At 29.1% G+C, this 26951-nt stretch overlaps 2 protein-coding genes across 3 annotated transcripts; one reads left to right on the forward strand and one right to left on the reverse strand.

The window, feature by feature from the left end:
- The first annotated feature begins 13877 nt into the window (after positions 1-13877).
- Positions 13878-20887, forward strand: LOC110652213 (probable galactinol--sucrose galactosyltransferase 2). Of its 2 annotated transcripts, none has more exons than XM_021807772.2 (14): positions 13878-14102; positions 15545-15755; positions 16273-16517; positions 16812-16902; positions 17080-17128; positions 17254-17345; positions 17469-17579; positions 18086-18208; positions 18447-18999; positions 19102-19169; positions 19317-19451; positions 19545-19762; positions 20040-20128; positions 20231-20887. In XM_021807772.2, the coding sequence occupies exons 2-14, from the start codon at positions 15565-15567 to the stop codon at positions 20591-20593; spliced, it is 2328 nt and encodes a 775-aa protein (XP_021663464.2). In that variant the 5' UTR covers positions 13878-14102; positions 15545-15564; the 3' UTR covers positions 20594-20887. The 2 variants fall into 2 exon arrangements, with proteins under 2 accessions (XP_021663464.2, XP_021663463.2); XM_021807771.2 differs by lacking the exon at positions 13878-14102 and adding an exon at positions 14747-15371.
- An 86-nt stretch (positions 20888-20973) lies between these two features.
- Positions 20974-23697, reverse strand: LOC110652214 (pentatricopeptide repeat-containing protein At4g21065). The gene is made up of 2 exons (XM_058143837.1): positions 22162-23697; positions 20974-21863 (listed from the first exon to the last, which is right to left on the reverse strand). The coding sequence occupies exons 1-2, from the start codon at positions 23026-23028 to the stop codon at positions 21039-21041; spliced, it is 1692 nt and encodes a 563-aa protein (XP_057999820.1). The 5' UTR covers positions 23029-23697; the 3' UTR covers positions 20974-21038.
- Between the last annotated feature and the right edge of the window lie 3254 nt (positions 23698-26951).

The following is a 26951-nucleotide window of genomic DNA, read 5'->3' on the forward strand; positions in this document are numbered from 1 at the left end:
TTCTAATTGTCAACATTAATTAATTATCATTGATGTTGTATTTAATTATTGAAGCATCTAGACTTTTGTTTATATGAAATTTCTATTTGGATGTATTTTCAAACGTCTAAGGTGATGGTCTTTTCAAGGGAATTTACATTCAAAGCACAATTATATTATTGGTGATATTATGAGGCCTTAATTAAGATTAATTTGACCATAATGATCCAATCCCATATTAACTCAAGATTTTTTTTTTTTTTTAACTTTCTACTAATGTATAGATGCTTCATGATATATGTAGAGAACATAGACTAGGGTAATATTTTCTCCATATTATCAAAGTTTCCACCAATTTAATTTAATTTAATTTTTTTTATTTAATTTTTTCTGTTTACTGATTTGATTTTGATTATTATTTAAAAAATTTTAGTGTTCAATTCTTTTAAGGTAATTTATCAAAAAAATACCTAATCGAATCGGCTAAATCCATATTAATTACTTAAATATTTAAATGATTAATAATTATAATTATTTAAATATAAAATAAAACTTATAATTATTTAAATATGAAGCTTATAGATCCAAATTTTTAATTAATTATACAGAAAATTTTATTTTTTATTTTAATGAATTTTAAGATAAAAATATTTTGATTTTTAAATAATTAATTTAAATGAAATTTTGATTTAAAATATAATTTTTTAGAGTATTTATATTTGTAAATAACTTATAATTTTAAAAATTTATAAATAATTAAGTGTATTATCAATAAAAATTATGTTATATCATATAAAATTAAAATTTTTTGTATAATTTTTTTTCTAAAATTAAAAAATTATGTTAAAAAATTATTATAATTATTTATTATTGAAAAATATTACTATAAATATAATACATATTTTTACAAAATTGTAAACCATATTATAAAAATTATAAAATTTTAGTAAAATATATTATTTGTTATGAAGCATTTTTAGTATTTGAAAAAGCATATTGTTATCTAATTAAGTATTTTTTTAAGTATTTTATATTTAAACATTTATAGTTATAAAAAAAATTAATATTTTTATAAAATATAAGAATAATTTGTAATATATATTTTTTTAAAAGATAAATAGACACTTGCAATTTTGGTCAATTTATTAATTTGATCATTAAATTTTGATACAAAATCTATTGTATAATTAAAGTATAATATAGTGCAAAAACCATAAACTAAATAATTAATTTCTAAAAATTTAGAAATTAAAGTATAATATAGGATAAAAATAGATACCAAATTATAAATTCCCTATAATTAATTATGACTTTAAAAATCTAACTATATTCATTGTACACCGCTAATTTTTTATTTTATGATTTTTAATATTTAAAATATATTTAATAAATTATTTAATTAAAACAAATTTAATATATATTTTATCATAATTAATAATTAATTTATAAATATTACAGTCAAAAGAAATTAAAACGTACTATTTTATATCCGCTGCATAGCACATAATTATTAAACTGATATAATATTTTAAGTAATAATTAAGAATAATTAAAATATGTTTATTTTATGATAAAAATATTTTATAATAATTAAGAATTTATTTTTCTGATTTCATTAAATATATCATTCACATAAAAATTACAAGAAAAAAAAAACTCTTTCTGTCTTATAAAGATATATGCATTTATTTTAAATTATAGGTCACATTTTTTTAAAATAATAATTTATTTATTCATTTATTAATTTTTTTATTTAATATGTATTAATTTTAAAAATAATTAAATAATATAAATTATTTAATTATTAATAGAGTGATATAAATATAAAATATATTAAGAGACTGTCTTATTAACTCATAATTAAACCACCACTTTTATCGTAATAAAATATATAATAAAATATAAGAGGTATTTATAAAGTTTTAAATTTTAATTTTAATATAAAATAATTTAAAAAATACTAATCTAAATAGAAAAATTATTTAAAAATTTAAATTAAATAGAAAAAATATTTTAAAATTTTAAATAAATTAAAAATAAAACTTATTAGGGAAAGCAGCGGATATACTTAAAAATCTTCTTAAAATAGATCGCTTGATAACTGTGATGGAAAGAAAGAGTCATCAGTGTTTATTTTTAAAGAAGGCTACGTGAGCTGCTTCATTACAACATTTTTTTAATAAAAAGAAAATTATTATTTAATATTATATTTTAACGAAATTAATTATTTAATTTTTTATTTTTAAAAATATAATATTTAATTTTTATATTTTATTTTATTAAATTATTTATTTATTTTATTAAATTTTTTAATAATTAATATTATTTAAATTATTATTTTATTTTAAAAAAATTCATTAGTTGATTATTATATTTTAAAAAAATATTATTATTTAATTTTTATATTTTAATAAAATTAATTAATTAATTTTTATATTTTAAAAAATATAATATTTTATACAAAATATTTAGATAAAAATAAAAATTTTATTATATAAAAATTAAATTTAAATTTTAAAAATTTTCAAATATTTGTTAATTTTTTAGACATTATTTTTATATTTTTTTTATTATAAAATAATTTATTTAATTATTTAGAAAATTAAGAGAAGAGAATTATAGTAATTAGGTATAAAAAATAATTATAAAATTAAATAATTAAGAGAATTAAATTATAAAAATTAATTAATATATTTTTTAAAATATATGAAATAATTAATTAATTTTATTAAAATAAAAAATTAAATAATAATTTAATTAATATTAATAATAAAAAAACTGACTAACGATTAAATAATTTTAATAATATTTTTTTGAAATATAAAAATTAAATAATTAATTTTATTAAAATATATAAATTAAATAATAATTTTTCCATTAATAAACTCCCACGTCAGTACTCGGCAGCTAAAGCCTAGTCTGTGATTGAGAATTCTATTCTTTTACTTTAGAGTCAGAGATGACGCCTTTTGGACCCCACACATTGTCTTCATTTATTCTGACATGTAATTAATTAAGAAAATATCTTCACTTATGGTAGGGCCCTTACCAGATTGTGGCAAAGATGACCACGAAGCGATGTTCTCGCTATATCTGACGTCGGAATCACACGTTGTGAGCTGTGAGTGGGCCACCTGACACCATCTCTTGTCGGTTCGCATGGCTCCCAATCAAAGTGCATTTTTAATTTTTAATTTTTGCTTTATAAGGGAAAAGACAACACTATAAAGCCAATCAATAGACGTAATGCAATGCGTTGTTATGCTTCGGCTTTTTCATATTTCTAATAATAATTCAATCTAAGTGCAACTTAATTGATGTGACTATTACTTGTATTTTTTTTTTAATTTCATGGAATTATAATTTATTTCTTGTTTGATTGAATATTTTTTGAATTTTAATTTAAAAATTAATAAAATAAATTAATTTTTAGCAAAATTTAACAAAAATATCAATGTAGTAACCACATTAAAATGAAAAATGATAGTTGGATGATATGTTTACTAAGGTAAAAAAAAAATATAAAATTTTAAAGATTGTAATGATTAATTTGACTGACTCATTAGCATTTTAAATATATTAGTTAAATTGTAGGTGTGATTTTATTCCAATAGTTTAGATCTGTCTAATTTAGTTATTGGATGTATTTGAAAATTGATAATGGATAATTAATAATTATTGTTATTAGTTTATAGTTGATAGTAATTAATTTATGTAAAATATTTAATAAAATTATATTTAATTATTATTATTGATATATAAAATAATTAATAATGATATATATTACATAATTTATTTTAGTATCGAAATAATTACATAATTATTGATGTATTATCTCATATCATTTATTTTGTTGTTGAAATATTTAAATAAAAATTAAATAATTTAGAGTAATACACTTACAATATATATAATTCATATTTAAAACTAGAGTAAATAATATTTATTTTTGATAAACTAATAATTATTATTTGTTAACATTAAACTACATGCATTTAATTACGTAGTGTATTCATTTGAAGCATTCCCTTTTTTTTCACCACTTTCTTCTACCTGAATATGTTATCCATATAACCAAATATGTATGGCCAAATAAAATTTGGACTTTTATCCAACCACTCAAATGTTGGACCAACCAATACTTTTCTTTAAATGTGATTGTGTAATACCATGGATACAATTACTATTTTTCTTTGTACATGAAACAAATAAAGAGGTTTTGTTCATAATATCTTCTATCTTATTTTTTAAACTCTAAAAGTTTGTTCAATACAACATCTTAGAGATAAATGCTAACATTAAAAATTTCTTTGAGTCTCCTTAGTCTTCCATGATATTGAAAATCAAGTAAATGATTTCTGGTCCCTTTATAAACTGCAAGATATCTTTCCATTTGTTGATATCCAGTGTCTACTACATAATATTTTTCAACATATAAAATATATTTTATAAAAAAATGTAAATGTATAATAGAAAATGTTTGTCTCTATATTTATGTGCATATGTGTACTAGCCTTTTTACAACCAATTGAAAAGAGAAATGAGAAAGTGAAAATAAAATGCTAATTTACCTCGTGGTGATTTTGGGAAGTTTTTTTTTTCTTTTGTTGATATCGTATTAAAAAAGGTGTTCAACATCAGCTGTACCTTCTCATCCTGCCATTACGAATGTAAATTGCATATCAAAGCTACAAGTAACTATCGTATTTAAGTAAACATATGAGTTCTATCAATTTCTCCAATGTAATCCTATTTTTCAAAGATATAAATTTTCTAATTAAAATATTTAATGATTTTTAACTTTATTTGTAATATAATACTATACATAAATATAAGAAAAAAATTTAGAAATATACCTTGAAATGAGGCATACATCTATCATCATTAAGCATATCAGGAAGAATATTACTGAACATACGATTTGTTAGTTTTATCATATCAATTGACAAGCACAATATTGTTTTTAATACTTCATGAAAGTTCTTCTTGATAGTTTCTTCTGAATAATGAAACCTTTCTCGAACTTACCTATTTTAAGCTCCCAAAGTGAGAACATATAGAAATAAGAATTCTTATTGACAAGCTCAAGAAGAAGACACAATGATAATATATAGATTGAGAAGAAATAAGAATTCTAATTGAAATAGGAGTAAGAAAACAAAATAACAAAGATATAGGTAGAAGAAATTAGTATTTTCATTGAAATAGAAGTAAGAAGATAAAACAATGAAGATACAACTGAAGAAGAGGATATTAGAGTAAGGATATTTTTATCAAGAAATTAAATAAATATATAACAATTTTCAAACTACTCATATTTTAGAGCTGATAGAAACTATTGCTAATAGTTATCCCATCAATTATCTATTAAGTATCACATAATTTTTTGAAACTTTACTAAATACCTTGGTTTAGTTGTTTGAATGCATGTTAGCTGTCAGTCCAACAACTGAACCAAATATCCTCTAACTACAAAAAAAAAAAAAAAAATCTATTTCTCCAATTTTTTTTAATAGCGACTCTCAATTATCTTCTCCCATTCTTTAAAATATTATCATCTCTCTCTCTCTCTCTCTCTCTCTCTCTCTCTCTCTCTCTCTCTCTCTCTCTCTCTCTCTGTAGATATATATATATATAAAAGAGCGACAATGGAAAGTGAAGATCGAAAAAACTTAATAATCCTTTGATCCAAAATTTCAATCAATGAGAATTGACACAATTACCAAATATTGCAAGGTCAATTACCATTCACTCAATTATAGCTAGTTTTGAAGTTGAGAGAGGCAATATATTGACTTGGACAGAAAGAAAGATAATCACAAAATAGAGTAAGAAGGAAATGCGCTAAATTCTAATATTTTCAATGTGAGTTTTGCTAAAGTTCATCATTGTTCGCAATTATTCAAATGAGTTCATCATTGTTCTCAATTATTCAAATTCAAGAAAGGTGACATACAAGACATTAAGGTGATACTTGCAAAATAAGCATTTATTTAAGGTGGATATCAACACAACACAACACAAAAACATATTAACCAATTTAAGTATTTTCAACTTTCCCAAACTTTCAAATTTTTCAATCAATCAAATCAAGAAGAACTAACAAGGTTAGTATCCGTTCATGAACACCTATCCTCTTCTTTTGGGGAAAAAATGACTTTTCAAAATTATTGACAAAGTGTTTTAAATTCACCATTCAAAAAATCCTATAATTAAATAATTTGAATTGTACAATTATGAAATTATTTCAAGAATGTGAAAAAAATTATAATTTCTATTGGAAGGAATGGGACATTGTGTATCTCTATGTTCTTGTAAATGGAATTACCATTAACAAAATAATTCCTTCACAGGATTAATTTGTTATTGAGTTGATGATAATTTTGTTGTGCAAAAAAGAGTTAGCATTTAGAGCTTTTAATGATAAATTAAATGAACTACATAAAATATTTCAACATAGATAAAAAAAAAAATACATAAATAGCAGAAAAATATAGCTTGGACACTTTTAAGATTTTTTCCATTGATTTTGTTAATACATCGATGAACTTGTAACAACAAGAATTTTTTTTTAAATAAAATATTTTAAATGGATTATTATTTTAATAAAATTACTATTAAATGGGAATTTAAATTAATATTATCGATTTATTTATAAACATTTCTAAGATTTATTTAAATATAGCATTTTAAAAAATTTAGTTGTGGTTATATGATTGTATTTTGTTTTTGTCTTGATTTTGTTATCTATACAAATTTAAACTTATTTTTAATGTGTATCGTTATTATTATTATTGTTTTATTTAAAACTTGTTTTACATGAATTAAAGTAGAATTGGACCTATTTGAGGGAGCCTTAGACTTAATTAAAGAATCCAGGGAAAATACAATATAGAGGATCTCCAAGAATATTTTTATAATTTTTAAAATATTAAAAATAATTAACTGGACTGTAGAGGAGTTAAGGACTTGAACATGTGAATATATGTTGTGGAGTTTAGGCCATGTGTGTTAATGTTGTTTTGATATTGTTAAATTTTCTTGTAGGGAGTTAAATCTAGTTACAAAGAAAATTCTGCAAAAATTTTAGCAAAACCATATGATTTAATTTTTTGCTTGTAATTTAAATAATTATTTTATTCAATTTATAAACAGAGCTCAATGTGTCTTTATAGATGATCAGAGCCAGCTGTCTTCTTTCTTCTAGTCAAATTAGCTGTAGTCAGGTTGTTAGCTTAGTGAGTTATATATTGTTTACTTTTATAAATTTAATATTATTTATATTTTATATTTTTTGGTACACTCATGCATTCACTTATGTACATGTAGTTAGTTTTTATATTAGGACCATCTTCTATCTATTGTATTATAATTTTCTATATTGTGTCACTTGGGGATATATATATAAATCAATAAATAAGGAAATCACACGTTAGGTACGGCATGAGAAATTCGTTGACTCCCATGGATATGAATATGGATGGGCGAGGATAATACATGCATTATGTTGTTGCGAATTGAAGAAAAACATAAAGACCCAACATATGGATTCAAATACATGGATCTTAACCCATGTTCATGCAACTCTAAGATCTCCACTATATTTGTTTCACTAGTTTACTAGATTATTATATGAATAACATGAACTAAGTAGATTAGTTCGTAGTTTAAGTGTATACCTTATTATTGCAGAAAAAATAAAATGCTCCAAATTATTGAGGTTGTAAATGCCTTTAAAAGAAGTCCAAGAATTAATGCTAAATAGTAACACTTTTGTTACCATTCTAATTAACAACTTTTTTTCTTAAGAAAGTTAGCTATTTATATATTTAATATGGCTACCTTTTAGTCAATTGACACACATAGCTCCAGGTTAACTCACACGAGTGACCAATCCACATTTCCAACACTAACTCCCACATAATGGAGTAAAAGAACCAGTTAGATTTCAGAGAGTCAAGTTATGAGGTCGGCTCCTAATATATACTATTTATGTGTGTATAGCTTCAATTTATCCTATTATTGGAGGATTGACTAATTTATTTGTTAGGTGCATTTTTATTTATAAGACTACATTAAAAATAGATCGTAACTATGATCACATCTAAACTTTTTGAGTTAAATTCTCATTTCTGTTTAATATTTTTCTTCAGGTTGCAAGAAGAGTAGTTTTTATTTAGAATTCAGCTTGCATTTTCCTTTGCAAGCTATTGTACCATTAGACTTGATTATGAGTTTTAGAACAGTGAAACTTATTACAAACTTTGAATTTTTATACTAGTCCAAATGTTAGTACCGATTCAACTCATAGAATTGGATCGTGATGAACTTCAGTGGAGGTGTGGTTGGGCGTGAGATTAATTTAGGCAAGGATGTGATTGGGCATCGATGAACTTGAATGAAGATCCATCTTATGCTTTGGCAGGTCTGATTCAATGATGCTGCGATTCCGAGAATGATGTCCATAGGTAATAATGCAAAATTTCTTAAATTTATTCATTTTAGCCATGAATAAAGAATTAGAGAAATTTTGGATTTGACTTTTAATGTTGGATGATTTGGTTTTGTTGATTTGTTTATAAAGTTGGTTGATTTGTTCAATCACTTCATCGCGGTCATTTTTTTATTTATTTATATTCCATTTGTTTCACGAAAAATAATTTATATATGAATCTATTATTTGGTTGTAATGTTAAATTATATATATATATATATATATATATATATATATATATATATATATATTCACATTTTAATAAAATTATCAAAATTTAAAAAATTTAAAATAACTTTTTATTTTAAAAAATAAAGGTCATTTTTCTAAAAAATGATTTAATTTATTTTTTGATCAGAAAAATATTTTTTATTAATCAATTTTTTAGAGTGCTTCAAACAATAGAAAATATAAAAAATATTTTCTAAAAAATATTTTTTATCTATTTTTATTTTCATTATGATTTGTTGCTTTATTATTATTATTATTATGGATTTACTTGAATATTTTTTGGTTGAATTGCAATGAGAGAGGAGCAACAAAAATAGAGAGGAGAATGAAATTGTTTTTTATTCTTTCATTTTGTTGGTTTTCAATGACACTGAAATTTATATATATAAATTCTAAATTTTAAATTTAATATTTAAAATCTAAATTTCAAATTTAAATACACAAATTCAAACGCAATATCAATGAATTTATATGTTTCGCTTAATCTCAGAAATAATTTTATAAAATATTCAAAATTATTCTATAATAGTATAAATCGATAAAGGATTTAACATAAAAAGCTATATTTCTATAAAAAGAATAAATAAAATGAGGCATTAAATTCAATCATGGACAATCGTAAAGCGTAGAAATGAAGCTATAATTAGATTGTTTCCAAAGTAAAGAAAATAAAATTAAAAAATATTGGTTTTATTTAGAATAAATTATTTAAAAAAATTAAATTGAATTCTTATATAATCATATTTAATTTTTAATTTTTTAAAAAATAAATTTTTAAATTAAAAATTTAAATTATTTTATTTTAAATATAAAAATTAACAAAAAAAATTAATTAAATTTAATTCTTATAAAATTCCAAATTCTGACAAATGTATAATCACTTTCAAATTTTATTATTTTTCATTTTTAATTTGAGTGGTCCTTATATGAGAACATGAGTATCAATGCATGAAAAGAGTTACCCATTTGTAGAATCACTAACCCCTCAAATCTTAAGCCATTTTCTCAATAAAAGGTTCCTTTAAGTGGATTGGGCATCTAATCCTATCATTTGTGATCTTAGCTCAATGTTCAAATGATGACTTTGATTTTTCTTTTTCCTTTTTGTTAAAAAAGGCATTTTTTTAAGATAAAATGAGATTAAGACAAATGGTTGGTTGTACTTATAATGCAAAGGGAACATGAGCATCTCTTGACATGTATATATCTCAATTTTTAATTTTCATTCCAATTAAGGAGGAATCAACTACTTTAATTTATTCATGTTTGGTTCTAATTAATCTTATAATGTCAACAACATGATCATTTGAGCATAAATTTTATAATTAGGATTCCCCTTGATAAGATTTTGATGAACATCATCACATGTTCTAAATATTATGTGGGAAATTTCATTTGATGTAGATTAATTACCAAAATAATTTAATTAGGATTATTGATTCATATATAATTAATTTTTTTAAATAAATGTTGGGTTGTATCTCAAAATTTATGTAACTCAAATTTAAATAAAAATTATATATATATAGAAAGATTGAGAGAGTGAGAAGTGATCAAATTCAACACCCATCATATGGATGATACGCTTTTAACTACTAAACCAAATCAGAAAAAGCATTATATTACTTTCTTAATAATCACAATTAAATTAATTATTGAAAAAGAAAAATATAATTGTTATTAGGAAACAATGCTCTTATTGTTAAAGGTTTAAAAGATAGAGGAAATTTTGGCACCATTTGTTTTGTAAAATATATTTTTTTTATAAAATATTGATCATATTTTTTAATATTTAAAGTATTAAAAAAATGAATAATGAAAAATATTTTCTTAAACAAAGAAAAAATTAAGTCTTTTTTTTAAATAATTTTTTCTTTTGAAAAATTAAATCTTTTTTTAAATATTGGCAACTTTATTAAAATATATAATAAAAAATATATTTATAAAAAAATTTAAAAAATAATTTTTGCAAAAACATATTTTTTATATGTATTTTATTTTTTACAAAACAAATAAACATCGAGTTAAGTGCAAGCATGGCAAACCCAATAAAAAAAATAATAAAAAATAAAAAAAGGATGACCACCGACACAAGAAATCGTCATCAATGGATAAAATGACAAAGAAGAGGAGAGACATTTTGGTAGGGGTATTTTTTTATTGAATTATTTATGTTTAATTATAATTTACAGAACTACAGTAAAAATATTGAAAAAATTTAATCGCTACGCACTCATATAAAAATATAAATAAATATTAATTTTTTATATATTTATTTTAAAATAATTTACTTTTTTTTTCTAAAAAAAGAAATAATTATTTCACATTTTGTAGCCTATTAATTGTTAATTATTCAGTTCATATTTGAACCTTATTAGATTAAAAAAAATTAATATAATTTTATATGTTTGAAATTAAATTAATACTTAACTTTATAAAATAAAATTAATATAGTTCTATATATTTAAAATTAAATTAGCGCCTAGATTCAAAATTTTTCTATTTTATTGAGCTATTTATCTATTTAAATTTGTAGTATCTTGATTCAAAATATTAGTTTTATTTTAACTATAAGTTAGAATTTGAGTAGGCAAAATAAAAAGTTCTATTTGAATTATATATAAGTGGTGTTTGGTTCACCTGTTGGATGTAATTGATAGCTAATAGATACTCAAATAGATAAATTATAGTATTTTGTAAGTTTAAAAAAATAAAGCTGATAGATAATGGGTAGCTGAAATTATATCTATCAGTTACAATTTATATTAGCTTTATTTTTAGAACTGTTTCTAATCAGTTGATAGCTGATTTGATATTATTTTTTATTTTGATCATATTATCCTTTTTATTTAACTCAAAAATTAATATTATTAATATTTTTATATTTTTTATTTATAATTTTAATATTTTAATTAACACATTTCAACTTTGTTAAAATATTTTTTTATTAATAACATAAAATATAAAATATTTCTTTATATCTAAAATTAATTATAAGTTTTTTCTTTATCAATAATAATAATTACTTATTATGTTATCTATATTTTTAAAATAATTTAATTATTTAAAAAAATTAATTATTTTCTTATTTCAATAATAAAATAAATAATATAATATAATAGATTAATAATTATATTTTTATTTTAATAATATAATAAATGATATAATATATTAATTTGATAATTGTATATTTAATTTAACAATAAAATAAATAATATAATATACTAAATTTATAATTTTATATTTATTTTAATAATAAAATAAATTATATAATATATACCCTTATCAATTATTTCACATATCAACAGCAATAGCTAAATATAATTTTATCAAACACTTAACATAAATCAGCTATCAGCTAATAGTAACAACTATCAGTTAACGGTTATCAGCTGTATTTAACAGTTAAATTAAACAAGCCCACAATCCATAATATTTTTAAAATAATTCATTTAAAAATAATTTTTAATATTAATTTTTAGAGTTCAAGTTTTTAAAAGAAGTAAAAAGTCTCAGTTCATTCATTTTAAATATTAATTTTAATCTAAATATTTTTAAATTTTAAATATTAAAATCTTATCTCATATAAAATAATAATAGTTATCTAAAATTCTTTTTATTATACTTTTGAAAATTTTAAAATTTTTAAGTTTACAATTATATACATTATAAAACTCTACTCAAAATATTTTTTTAATTAAATATTTTGTTAAATCAGTAAAAAAATGAATTATTTTTTAAAAAGTTTATTAAATATATTTAAATAATTATTCACTAAAATTTATTTATAAAATTTAAATATCTATTTTTAAAAACATATCTTATTTTTAAAATATAATAATTTTAATAATAATACTTTAAAATCACCACATGACATTTTTTTTTATTATTTTGCCTTTTTTTTATTAAAATATGTTAAATAATTAATTGTAAGTAATAATAATAAAAAACTTATTAATCAAATAATTTATCTATTAATGCATAAAATAAAATTATAATAAATAAAAAAATTTATCATTAATAAAATTTTATAATATGATTATAAAAATATAAAAAATATATATATTAAATTATATTATTAAAATAAAATAATAAATAATTCAGATAACCCACAGATGAAACAGAGTGTTACTTTGATGTCTTAAAATTAAATTCAGGAGCCGCCACTGCTTGTGCTATCACTCCTGATATCTGGCACATGGATGAGCAAGAAAATGAGGAAAGTTGATGATTGCTGTAGGATGGAACTCAAAATCTCTTGCACCAAGAAGATTGGTCTTGTTTGGCTACCTGCAACTGCAGCTTCAGCTTGACCCAAAGTGGGAGAGTAGAGTCATGGGACCACTTCTCGACGACTACTGTGCTCAGCTGCAACTTCATCAAAGTTTGGGCCTTTTCTAAAAGCTAATCCTGCTTTTACCACGTCATAACGGTTCTCCTAACGTTTGCAGAACGGCGGTCGTTTTTACCTCCTAACACGGACAACGTGGCCGTGCTTTCACAGTTAGGATGTTAGATAATCTTGAAAATCACATATTCAATTAAATTTTATTATATATAAAATTAATATTTATTATTATTTAAAAAATATTTAAATTCATCTAATTTTATATATTTTAATTAATAATTTATATAAAATTATTTTTTATTAATAATTTATATTTTAAAAATTTTATAAAATATTTATATTTTATTTTATTTAAAATAAAAAATAAAATTTATAAATATTATATTTTTTTATATTTAATTAAATATTTATATAAATCATTTGAATAAATATTTGATTCAAATCTATTATAATTATTATTTTTTAAATGTAAATCTGTTTGTAAATTATATATTATTTAAATTTATTTTATTAAAATTTAGTTGAATTAAATATTTACAAAAATTTGATTTGTTGTTTTTTTTTTCACAATAAAAAAAATGCCCAGGGAAGATTGGCCTTTTGAGCACTTTGAGAGATTTCTTCCTGGAATTTACTCGAAAATTCCTTGTTTTTCTCCGTAAATTATCCATGAAAAACATCTTTTTTTTAATGGATGTATATTAAATCTCTTACAAATAAAATTCCACTCCAGACAACAATTGCAACGTGTCATGATCTCGAAGGATCTACTCGCTGCAAACATGTTCGACGTTTAACCTCAAGAGATATAAAACCCCACCCGCCTTCTCATTCTTCCCTCGCGCCGTGGTTTATTGTGTGCTACTGCTTACCCATTTATGCAACTGAGCGTTGCTGTGAGCGTATCAATCTCTCGTAGAAGAAGCACTCCCTCGTGATTGCGCTTCTATTGAGCTTTACACATTCTGAATTTTATTTATAAAGCTTCCTTAAGCTTTGCAAGAGCAAGAGCTGCTCATCTCCTAGCTAGTTGTGACTCTTTCTTTGCTGGTGAGTCTCTTGGTGGAGATTTTTGGTGAATTCTTAACTGTTACGTACTACCCTTTTCTTCTTTCTTTGAGCCCTGCCCGTGTGGAGAAACCGGAGTATTCAGTTTTCTGCTTGAGAAATCTAAGATGGTTTTTTTTTTTTTTTTTTAGTTATATATACGTTGCAATTTCATGTCGAGTTTCTTGATGATGATGAGATCTCATAGTTCATAGCCTAATTTTAAGCGTCTGCTGGAGAAATTGAAGCTCTTCCCATTGCGGTTGATGAGACAGGAAACTTTCGCTGTGGAGATTTTTGGAATTTCTGTGTAGATCTGCATAATACGAAAAATGAACTTCAAATTAGAATTATTTGTGCACAGATCAGAAGGATTCTCCCCAAGTTTTATCTTTACCTAATTTATCGTGAAAATTTAAGCTTTTGAAGCTTTTCCTCTAGTAATATAGACTCAATTTCCACGAAAATCAAAGCTATTTTTCCATGAGTATCGCCAGTTTGAAGCTTTTCTAGCTGTTTCCATCTTTCTCTTTCTCCTTTTCCTTTCTCTCTCGTGACCTTTTCTTTAGATTTTTCTTTAAGTTCACTGTATTTCTGGTCAGTCACCATCGACAAAATTTTCTATTTTTTGAATTTCTGGACAAAATGCTTTTTTCCACAGCTGCCAGAAAGTTGAAAGCGGATCGTGCTCGCGTTCGAGGTCCAACAGCCAAAGTGGCTCTATAATTTTCTGCTTTTTCTTCAAATCCACCCCCAACGGCCCCACCCCACAAGCCCTTACGTGATTTTCATAAAACCCCCATAAAGTTTCCAAAATTGACAAACAAGTCCATATTCAACTGTGATGTTTTGTATTCATACGAAGATAGCGCGAAACTCATACGGCTCATGCAGGCGACTAAGCTAAACCTTCCAAATCAAATTTGGAAATTTTCCAGTATAAATTTTCTGACCCATTTTTTTAAATTTTTTTAAATAAATTAATTGTGGAAATACGTTTTCGAAGAGCGCGGCAAAAATAGATATGTTTCTAGTTTTTTATCTGTTTTTTTTTTTTTTCCCTTTTGGGTTTCGGTTAGATGAGCGAGAAAATGCCAGGGATTGTAGGAGCACGGCAACAATTGAAGTGGGTTCGTCCTTGTTGGTGGAAGTGTTATGGCGGTTACCTCCGCATTGCTCGAACAAAATCCCCAAATTCTCAAATTTGCTCCTGCAGAAATTACTCTAATGTTCCTCGCATTAGCTTCCGCAGAAGAAATCATAGGCCCTTAGGTTGATTATTTATTTAGATTCTTCTTTCTAACGAGTTGAAACGTTTGGTGGTGGTTGACTGGTTGGAATCTTTGTTTTTTAATGGGCCTGATTTGTTTCTCAGTTGTGCTTATTGGGTTTCATTTCTTTTATTAATATGTATATGTTCTTTTTGCCTTGTGTTGTGGCGGCAGTAACTCGGTGCTCATCAACAATGACTGTCACACCCAAGATTTCAATCAACGATGGGAACCTTGTGGTTCATGGGAAGACCATTTTAACTGGAGTGCCAGACAACATCATCTTGACTCCTGGATCGGGTGTGGGACTCGTTGCTGGTGCATTTATTGGTGCCACTGCTTCTCATAGCAAAAGTCTCCATGTCTTTCCTGTTGGCGTTTTAGAGTAAGTTTCAGCTTCTATTATTATTATTATTATTATTATTTATGCAATCTTGATGAATCATTTTGTTACTCTTTAAAAAAATATTGATTCATTACATTTATTTGTGAATTCAGATTTAATCGTAAATGAGTCGTGATTGCTTAGCATAAGAAGAGCCAACTGTTTGTTGCACTTCTGATCCAACTTATATGTTACTAGCATAAGAAGAGCTGAAGTTCATAATTTAATACACAGATAGCTTTGAGATTCTTTTCTCACTATCTTTTCTCTAGTCTTCTATTTCCTGTCAACTACCTTTTTTTTTTTTTTTTTTTTTTTTAATTTTGATGTAGTGATTAAATATTGCAGATTTCATAGCATATCTCACAATTTTAATTAGTAGTAATAATATATGTAAAAAATTCTATTAGGACCATAGTTGTTACTCTACTTATTTGTATGTGTCGGATTATTATCTTCTTTTAGCATACAGCATGGTTTTGGGAACTATATTTACAAGATAAGAAATTTGTGGCAGAGGTCTCCGTTTTATGTGTTGTTTCCGTTTCAAGTTATGGTGGATGACCCAGAGGATGGGCATTTGTGGGAAAGACATTCCTTTGGAGACCCAGTTCATGCTAGTGGAAAGTAGGGATGGTGGTGAAGGAGTTCAGGATGATGCCCAGACTATTTACACCGTCTTCCTTCCTCTACTTGAAGGCCAGTTCCGTGCTGTTCTGCAAGGCAATGAAAAGAATGAGATGGAGATCTGCCTTGAGAGCGGTGAGTTGATCATAGCCATCATAAAGTGGCTGGTGCACCCTGCCCATGAATCAAATCTTCATTAATTCAGTTTCATCTTGTCGGCTGTTGGTGATGGAGACAAACATGCTGAATATGGGGTGGAGTTGTCATTGATGCCAACACAAGCATGCTTGAGAACCAGTCATTGACTGTCCCATCCAAATGAATCAATTTATGGAGTTTATATCAATTCAGGAAGAAATAGATTAGGAGGTTCCAGTTCGAAAGAACCAAAACGATGTGTTTTTTTTGGTGTGTGATTTGGTTTTGCAGGGGATGATGCTGTTGAAACTAAGCAGGGCCTTTACCTAGTCTACATGCATGCAGGGACCAACCCATTTGAAGTTATCAACCAAGCTGTAAAGTGAGTCCCCCATTTTAGCTTGAAATAAACTTCAATTATATTCTTTTTTGAAAGATTTGTGTAAAAAGATGAATTATCTATGTTTGTTTCCTTCCGAGAATAGAGAGCTGTTTATCTGATATTCAGCAGTTTGCTTGCAATGCTTACAATTTAACAAGTGATTTCACATGAAAACAGGGCTTTGGAAAAACACATGCAAACTTTTCTTCATCGAGAGAAGAAAAAGGTAAGAATATTTTGTTCTAATTTATACTTTATGTGTTGTTTTTAAAATCAATAATTTCAATCACAGCTATGTTGAAGCTCAAAGTTTCTGAATCTCATGTCTTTTATGCTTTTGGTCTTGTGTAGTTGCCGTCTTTCCTTGACTGGTTTGGCTGGTGCACTTGGGATGCATTTTACACTGATGTCACAGCTGAGGGTGTTGAGGAAGGCCTTAAAAGGTAGTTCAGAAGTAATTTTTAGAGAGTGAATTGACTCTTAATTTATATATGGCAGCCAGAAGTAATGAGCAATTATAAGTCAGAAGATTTAATGGTTGATTTGTGGTCTTATTATTTTTGCAGCCTATCAGAGGGAGGGACTCCTCCACGATTTTTGATCATAGATGATGGTTGGCAACAGATTGAAAACAAGCCCAAGGAAGATACTAATGCTGTTGTGCAAGAAGGAGCACAGTATGAATCTCTCTCTCTCTCTCTCCTCCCATTCTCTCTCTCTCTCCTCCCATTACCCGTCCTCTCCCCCCCCCCCCCCCCCAACCCTCTTTTCTCCCTTTCTCTCCCTCCAACCCCCCCTCCCCTCATTTATTAAAGTTGATCATGAATATCCCATCTTTTGGTAATTACAATTGTGGAATTTGTGGCAAGTCCTGTTTTGCTAACAATACATAACCAGGATCAATGATAACAAGTCTTTGATACTTGTAATGATGTATCTGTGTATTGCTTTCTATGCTTGTTCTTAGATTTAAGCTTTAGGGGCCAGATTACCAAACTATTAACAAATATTTGTATGTCTTTTGCACGGATATAAGGACTAAAGTCTTCATTTCTATTGTCATTCTAAACTTAATATTTGAGCTTCAATGTGTGTCCTTGACATGATCTTCAAGAGCAAATTTCTTATTTAGCATTTTGTTGATTAAATCAAATTTCAAGTTGACTTTCTTTTTTCCTTGCAGATTTGCAAGAAGGCTCACTGGAATAAAGGAGAATGCAAAATTTCAGAAGAATGGTGAAAATACTGAGGAGGCCAGAGGACTAAAGCATGTTGTGGAAGATGCCAAGAAATGTCACAATGTGAAGTGAGTGGTCTGCATTGTTTTGTTTACCTGGAAGTCTTTTAGTTTTCTGCTGCTGCTAATGGTGTTTATTCACGGGAAATTCATAGCATGCATGAAAGTTGTTTTATGTAGCTCTTTTTATTGGTCAAAAAATTAATAACAATAAATTGATTAAAAGGTGAAAAAAATTTAAAAAAAAAAGGTAGTAGCTTATAAAAGTGCATTTGGAAGTTTCATTCTGTTTTATTGTTTGGCACAGGTTTGTATATGTATGGCATGCTTTAGCTGGTTACTGGGGTGGAGTAAAACCAGCAGCTGCTGGTATGGAGCATTATGACACTGCATTGGCATATCCAGTTCAGTCTCCTGGTATATTAGGCAACCAACCGGACATTGTCATGGATAGTCTCTCTGTCCATGGCCTTGGTTTGGTGCATCCCAAGAAGGTTTTCGATTTCTATAATGAGCTTCATGCCTACTTGGCCTCATGTGGTGTGGATGGAGTAAAAGTTGATGTTCAGAACATCATTGAGACCCTTGGTGCTGGTCATGGTGGAAGAGTTTCCCTCACCCGCAGCTATCACCAAGCTCTTGAGGCTTCGGTTGCACGAAACTTCCCTGACAATGGATGTATCGCATGCATGTGCCATAACACCGATGGGATCTACAGTGCCAAGCAGACTGCTGTTGTGAGAGCTTCTGATGACTTCTATCCTAGGGACCCTGCTTCCCACACCATTCATATTTCCTCCGTGGCTTACAACACAATTTTCCTTGGAGAATTTATGCAACCTGACTGGGATATGTTCCATGTGAGTAAAAGCTGAAAGCTTCCGTGCTCTACATTCTTGAGGCTTTAACTTCAGTTTACCAGGACATCAATTACTATATATTAACAAAATATGTGTTTTCAGAGTTTACATCCTGCTGCAGATTATCATGGCGCAGCTCGTGCTATTGGTGGGTGTCCAATCTATGTCAGGTATGTTATCTCATCCTTTAAACTGATACAAATTATGTATGTTGCTTCATTCTTAAACTGATCCAAATTATGCATCCATATTAACATTGAAATGTGAGAAGTTAACAAGAGTTAACTTGCAAATATGTTTCTCATTTTTCTATGTAGTGATAAGCCTGGCAACCACAACTTTGAGCTACTGAAGAAGCTGGTCCTTCCTGATGGATCAATTCTGCGTGCCCAACTTCCTGGCAGGCCTACTCGTGATTCTCTCTTTGTCGATCCAGCAAGAGACGGTACCAGGTATGTTGACTTTCTTTCTCCTGCGTGTCTGGGAGCTCAGTTCTGAACATGCTGCTTTGTTTAGATACCCATTTGATATGTTAAATTTTGCAGCTTGCTGAAGATATGGAATGTGAACAAATGCACTGGTGTGGTTGGTGTTTTTAACTGCCAAGGTGCTGGTTGGTGCAAGATTGAAAAGAAGACCCGCATTCATGATGCTTCTCCTGGTACCCTCACTGGCTCTGTTCGTGCCACTGATGTGGACTGTATTGCTCAAGTTGCTGGTGCAGATTGGAATGGGGAGACAATAGTATATACCCATAAATCAGGTAAATTTACTAGAGTTGCTGGCCTTTCTGATATAAGTGGTTTTTAAACACTTCTACATACACTGAAAGTTGCTTTTTTCTTTTCTTCTTCCTTTTTTTTTATTTTTTGCAAGTCTTGGATTTATTATATGAAGCTTCTTGTAAGGAAAATTAGATAATGCCACGAAAGAGAATAAACAACCGCGTTTACTTCGAAATAATGTTCATAGTTCTCCCGTAGGATTGTTGATTCAAAAGATGGTAACCAGAAACAATTTTCTTCTTTTTTGAATTTCAGGGGAGGTGGTTCGGTTACCTAAAGGTGCTTCAATGCCAGTGACACTGAAAGTTCTTGACTATGAACTCTTCCATTTCTGTCCAATCATGGTAACCTTCAGTTTTTTTTTTTTTTTAAAATTTTTATTTTATAGGCTGCCCCATTATTTACACAGCAAGTCTGATTACTCACATATCTTATTAATTGTGCAGGAGATCACTTCCAACATTTCATTTGCACCATTTGGGTTGCTTGACATGTTCAACACAGGTGGTGCTGTGGATCAGTTGGAAATTAAGGTGGCTTCTGACGAGAAACCAGAGCACTTTGATGGTGAGGTCTGCTCAGAGATTACTACTTCACTCAGTGAAAATCGGTCTCCAACTGCAACCATTGCACTAAAAGTTAGAGGATGCGGACGTTTCGGGGCATACTCTTCGCAGCGCCCACTGAAATGCTTAGTGGGTAATGCTGAAACTGACTTCAACTATGACTCTGATACTGGACTAGTGACCCTGACTCTCCCTGTACCAGAGGAGGAGATGTATAGGTGGACTTTGGAGATCCAAGTTTAGGTAACGCCTGGAGTAATTTGAAGAGATGGTATCAAATATGAAATAGAATATCACCATTTTTAGTGGGGGGTAGGGAAAGCTTTAAATAATAAGCTTTGTGCATGCGCGTACTCGAAGTGATGCTCATGTACCCAAAAGATGGGGCGAAAGAGATACCGTAGATTGGGGATCCCAGGTCTATGATGACGGTGGTGATGTTGTATTTCATCTATTGGCAATAAGTGTTTTTCATGACAATTCTCTGATTTCCATTTTATATTTCAGTTGCAATAATGAATTTCCCATTATCTCTCAGTTTATTGTTGAGAAATGTGAGCAAAGGGAAGCCATATCAGTAAAGCATGTTTCATCATAGTCTTGTTTATCCAGAAAACTACACCTTGGTAAATAAAAAAGCATTGAAAAATGAGATGGAGATCGCTACCCGATCTATATTGAAAACATTTTACCAGTAATCTCTGCAGGAACATGTTCCATTGACAAATTTATGGAAACGAACCCGATCCCTTACAATAATTTCCCGGTTATAAACTTTACTGATAATTTTCGTCACTTCATGGCAGTCCCAACAAACTGTCAGATTCTTAACTATCCTAATTGCTGCTGGTGCTTTAGTCTTCAGCAGGCCATAAGCGATGGCCAGCCTCTCACTGTGCTCAGACACAGAATTCTCTTTCTCTTCATCATCCACATTGTGCAGCACAGAAGACACACATGGCTCATACCCAGTACTATGAATCCTCACATATACATCCTTCAGAGTTCTTTTTATTTCCTCTGCCTCAGGGTGTGACCAATCACCCATTACAAACTCATGCAAAAAGCCATCAATCTCAATAGAGGTGCATCCGGGCACTGCCTTGATGCCTTTTTCCTTCATCTTCTTTCTCACATGGCTCATCTTCTCCCACTGTGAAACAGTGGCATACAAATTTGAAAGAATGATATAATTTTCTGCATTTAGTGGTTCTAGTTCAAGTAGTTGCTCGGCAACAATTTCAGCTTGTTGTAACATCCTACTTTTCTTGTAGCCCACTAGTAACGTTCGCCATATTACTGGATTTGGTGAGGGTGTGGATAGCGCAAAATTGTAGGCCTCGTCAACAAGGCCTCCACGGCATAGTAAATCAACCATACAACCATAATGCTCCATTGAAGGTTCTATTCCCAATTCAAGCATTCTTGACCAATGTCTCTTTCCTTCTGAAACTAGTCCACCACGGGCGCATGCAGATAAAATACCAATGAAGGTTACATGGTTCGGCTTGGCCTGAAAAGATATAACCAAGATTATTTCCTGACACCTACAAAAATTTATAACAATAATTTAACCCATCACAAGGCCAGCTCAATCTGTCATGTTTATATGCATGACAATACTCATTTATGTTTGCTCGACCTGTTTTATGGATCTTAGTTAAAAACTAACAGAACTTAAATTAATGATTCTATTTTGCACAAGACTAGCTTGACATTTGATTAAACTTGTGCGGTTATATCTCTAAATTGCTAAGCTCTCTTGGCTTTGTTCATAAACACTGTTAGACTTACTCTTGCTAACTCATTACCTTTGCTTCTTCCATCCTTGAAAATACCTCTAATGCATCCTCTGCAAGTCCATGAATGGCCAAGCCAACAATCATTGAGCTCCAAGCTTTACTATCCTTTACTGGCATCTCATCAAAAATTTCTTTTGCCTTCTCTATACACCCACACTTTGCATACATATTAACTAGTGCTGTATTAAGCTCAAGATCAATATCAATCTTCCTTTTATTGATATACGCATGAATCCACTTCCCTATATCCAGTGCTCCAGCCATGGCACAAGCAGAAATCACACCAACCAATGAAACTTCATCAGGTTCAATACCGACCCCCTGCATTTGCCTAAACATACTCAAAGCCTCATTGACCATTCCCACCCTTGCATACCCAGTTATCATTGCACTCCAGGAAACCAAATTCCTCTCAGTAATTTCATCAAACATCTTTCTCGCAAGCTTTATTTCCTCACACTTGGCATAAAAATTGACCAATGAAGATTGCACATAAGGGTTTAACGTAAACCCAGATCGTAAAATACGAGCATGGACTTGCTGACCCTCTTCAAGCGCCATTATAGCTGAGCACGCTTTGAGTACAAAAGCCATAGTGAAAGTGTTCGGACTTGGGTAGCCTCTTGTAACCATCCTTTTGTACAAATAAAAGGGTTCTTTTGATGGGGTTTTAGCATAGAAACAACCCCTTATAATGGTATTGTAAGCAAAAATGCCTGGGTTTGGAATTTGAGAGAAAACTTTGCGTGCGTAGGCGAAGTTCCCAAAGGAAGATAGAGCGGAGAAGGAGAGGACTTTGGAGAGCAAGAAGGAAACAGTGGAGAAAGGAAGGAGATGTGTAAGGATACGCGCATGGATTTGGCTGAGAATGAACATGCTGGGGCATTTTCGGATGAGAAAAACGATTCGCTTTTCTTCTTCTTCCAGCTCTTCTTCTCGTTCTTCTTCTTCTTCTTCTTCTGCTTCTTCAGGGATCAATAGGGGTTTTGCGTAAAAGTGGAGTTCAGCCCCCCAATTTGGTCCCTTGTGCTTTCTGGCGAGCGTTTAATAGTGTGTGATGAGGTGGCCTTACGGAAAGTCTTAGGCTGTTTTAAAGGTAACACCCGACTGAAGGTTAAAAATGATGTTTGGTGATAGTCTTAGAGGATATCGACTCTGTTTCTTCGTCGTTTGGAGACTTCTGAGAGGGCTCAACCTTTGCTCGGTTTCTGATTTCAGGCTCCTCATCCCCTCAGGCGGTAGAGATGAATTCTTGGCTACTAGAGCGTTTGTCTTCGGCTCCTTCGAGTTTTTGAGTTTTCACTGTTGTTGGTTTTGGCTGGGGCTTGAGTGGCTCGACCCTGGATCGGGTTGTGGTTCTGGTGTTAGCGATGTCATGGTCGTGGGTCCCTGTCTATTGTAACAGGTCAACCCAAGCTCCCAAAAATATAAAATTTTCTTCGTGGGACTACAAGCTAATAAGGTTGGGCATAAGTTTGGGTAAAGACAGGTGCTGCGTAAGGCAAGCAGCACAAGTGGCTAGCATGATTGGTGGCATAAAAGCATTTACGGGCCAACTGAGTGTCCAGGCACGACAGAATGAATTGAACTCTCTAAAATGGCCTGGAATATGTCTAGCCCTCTCTCTACACCTCCAAGGGAGCTTATGATGACTTTAAGTTGCCAGTAAAGAACTAAAATATAACATTTTGAATTTTTAAATTATTATTTTATGCATAAATTTTGATATTTTAATATATTAAATATTATGATATTTAATTTGAATATTTTTAAATTTTTTAAAATTGAGTTTTTATTTTTTAAGATAATTAATTTTAATGATTTTTAAAATTTAATTTAAAAACTACGTGGTAAATTTAAAAATATTTTTAAACTCTATAAATTTTTCTGAGTTTTTTGTAATTTTTTTAAAATTTTTGAGTCTCATTTTGGGTTCCATAGTAGAGCAAAAATTAATTTTTGGGTGTCCTGAATTGGATCGGCCGAATCAAACTGGATCAGATCAGACCGGTCAAATCGGACTGGTTCCTTTCTTCTTGTTCCTTCCTCTCCCACACGCATGCACCTCCCCTCCTTCTCTCTTCTTTTTTTCTCTCCTCCCTCACTCCCATCGCTAGCCACCACTTTCCCCTCCTTCTTCCCTCGCCGGCGCACCACCAGAAAGCCCTCCCCGCCACTGCCGCTTCTCCGTTCGGCCATAAACGCGGCCCAAAGTCCTTCTTTCCTCATGCGTGCATTTTCAACTTTTCTCACCGTTTTTGGTGATTTCAGCCACCAATCAGATCAGTCTTGTTCCCATTGTGTTCTAATTGTCAAGAGCTTTTTATATACACAAATTTTATTAATTTTCATTAAGCGTTTTGTGCGCATCGAACTCGAAAAGTTTTAACCCTTTTTTATTTTTAGGCTAGATTTCTCTCAAACCGTGAACCCCACTAAAATTATGAGACTACCAGCGCGTTTTTACTCATTTAGAGCTTCTTAACGACACTAATTTAGAATTTTTTCGATATCGAAAATTCGGTGAGTCCCACAAATTCATCAGTCATTTTTTGAGTCCTTAATGGGTCTTTTTAATTAAATAAAAATTATATTCTAACTCTTGTTATTATGGGCTTCACGTAAGTATTTCATTTTAAAGAAATTTTACTGGAGATCGGGACTACAATTTCGAAGGAAACACAGGGGCTGTCGGACCCACTTTGAAAGTGGGTCAATATTACAATACTTCCTACCATTTTCAGATGCTCCGAACACTATCCAGGTGCCAAAAATTGGTATAGGTAAATTCGAACTCCAAATACTCCATTTTATCTTAGGTTAAGTTTAGAATAAAATTTATAAAATATTTGTGGGTAACTAGAAAATTATGATTCTAATTGTATTAGTATAATAGCATTGTTAAGGGCTGCGGGGTATAATTATAAAATTTTTGGGGTTAGTTTAAATAGTTTTTCCAAAATATTAATTTTAAACTTAATAACTAAATAGTGTGAATATGTGAGATTTGATTGTTTTGGCAGGCCCAAGAGGGGCATTATGTTATTAATGTGTTGTGGGCTTAAGGCCTTTGGATTAGGAAGTGTTATTTAAGCTGTTTTGCAAATTGGGTAGGTCCTAGATATGAGGAAAATTCTGCTGAATTTTCGGCATAAAATTTAGGATGTCTTTAATTCTTTGAGTTCTTATTTTATTTTATTATTGATAATTCATGAATATAATTATTTAAGTGATCCGAGTCAGTCTTCCTCTTCTTTTCAGCCGCCCTAGTAACTTTTGGATAGTCTGTGAGTTGATATTTATTTTATTTGTAATTTCAATATTATTAATTTATATTACAGGTTTGCTAATGCATTTACTTATAAATAAGTATATAAATAGTTAAATGCTAGGCATGTTCCTGTGTTGCTTATGTTAATGAACTTGCTTGTGGACGTCACCTTAAGATAATTTGAAGCTCTGCGTGTGTGTTGATGTGAGTATGGTGTGGATATGGATATAGCAGGATGAGTAGTCACTACTAAAGCTTGACTCATTGGGACCCGATCCTTATATATATAGATAAGTCGGAATAAGTACGGCTTTAAGTTGATCTCGCTAACCCCCACACTTGGATTATTAAGAGAAAGTCCAGCTTGAGTTGACCTCACTGGCAGACATTGGATTAAGAGAGTTGTATAAGGGATCAACTTCCATATATGTATTGATGTTGCACACGAGTGTGTGCATGCCCCAAATTATCTTTTATGCGAATATCGGTTGAATTGTTTAAATTATGTGGACTTGTTGCATTTCATACATAGGGATGTACTAGATTTTAGATAGTTATAGAAATTATATTTAAAATCAATATTTTATTCTTTGAGCTAAGTGCTCACCCTTGTTCAACTATTTTTTTTTACGTGACAGATGGCTTATTTTTGTGATTAACCTGCTTTCTTTCCTTCTCAGTTTTAAGCAGAAATTATTCTAATTTACTTTCATTGTCTTTTCATTAAATTTAGGCCTCTGCATGAACCAATAGTTGTAATTATTTATTTGGGTTTGTAATGACTTAAATTTCTATTGTTGTAAAACTAATTATGTGAGATTGCGAGAATGTATGTAATTTACTACTGTTGATGGAGGGAGCTGAGCTCCCAATTGTTGATTTATTTGTATTGAGGATTGTGAGGGTAAGCTAAGCTCCCTATATTATTGTTTTTATTTGTTTACAGGTCAGGTGAGTTAATGCACTCCATTGGATAATCCAATTTATAGTCGAGCTTTGACTGTTTGTTTTTTTAAAATTGGACTACTTTTATGGGCTTTATATTTGGATTATAAATAATTAGACTCACTACCAGTTTCGGAGACCTAATGCTAACTCAAGTTCTAGTGCCGGTCCAATCTAGAAATCGAGTTGTGACATAAAACTTCTAGGAAGATACCTTTGAGTAGCCCTTGAGAAATTGAAACTTCCATAAAGGTGACTTTGAGTAGCATCTTAGAAACTTTAGAATTCTCCATGCAAGTTGTCATGAAAATATCTAGCAAAAGAGGTGTACACTTTCTAAGGAAACTTCATCGGATAAATTTCAATAGTCATTCTTGAACTTTAGGGATTGTAATAAAGTCGTCCCTAAACTTAAATATGTAATATAAAACTCTTTAAACTTTGAAATTTTATATAGTAAAATCTTTTTTACTTCTAATAATCAGTCTATAAGTAACACGCTAATGTGAACAATCCAAAGTAGCAATAACGTGAATGATTGCTATTATTATTTTAAGGCAGAGTCCCTCTAATCAGCTGTTAT

Source organism: Hevea brasiliensis, chromosome 3 (genome assembly GCF_030052815.1).
Source record: "Hevea brasiliensis isolate MT/VB/25A 57/8 chromosome 3, ASM3005281v1, whole genome shotgun sequence".
NCBI lineage: Eukaryota > Viridiplantae > Streptophyta > Magnoliopsida > Malpighiales > Euphorbiaceae > Hevea > Hevea brasiliensis.

Bases quoted from the DNA above. Each gene is read 5' to 3' on its own strand.
- LOC110652213 (XM_021807771.2), top strand. From the start codon at position 15,179: ATGAGCGAGAAAATGCCAGGGATTGTAGGAGCACGGCAACAATTGAAG. The intron at 15,756-16,272 runs GTAAGTTTCAGC...AATTTGTGGCAG, and splicing joins TTTCCTGTTGGCGTTTTAGA to AGGTCTCCGTTTTATGTGTT. The intron at 17,129-17,253 runs GTAAGAATATTT...GGTCTTGTGTAG, and splicing joins TTCATCGAGAGAAGAAAAAG to TTGCCGTCTTTCCTTGACTG.
- LOC110652214 (XM_058143837.1), bottom strand. From the start codon at position 23,028: ATGTTCATTCTCAGCCAAATCCATGCGCGTATCCTTACACATCTCCTT. The intron at 21,864-22,161 runs GTAATGAGTTAG...ATATCTTTTCAG, and splicing joins CAAGGATGGAAGAAGCAAAG to GCCAAGCCGAACCATGTAAC.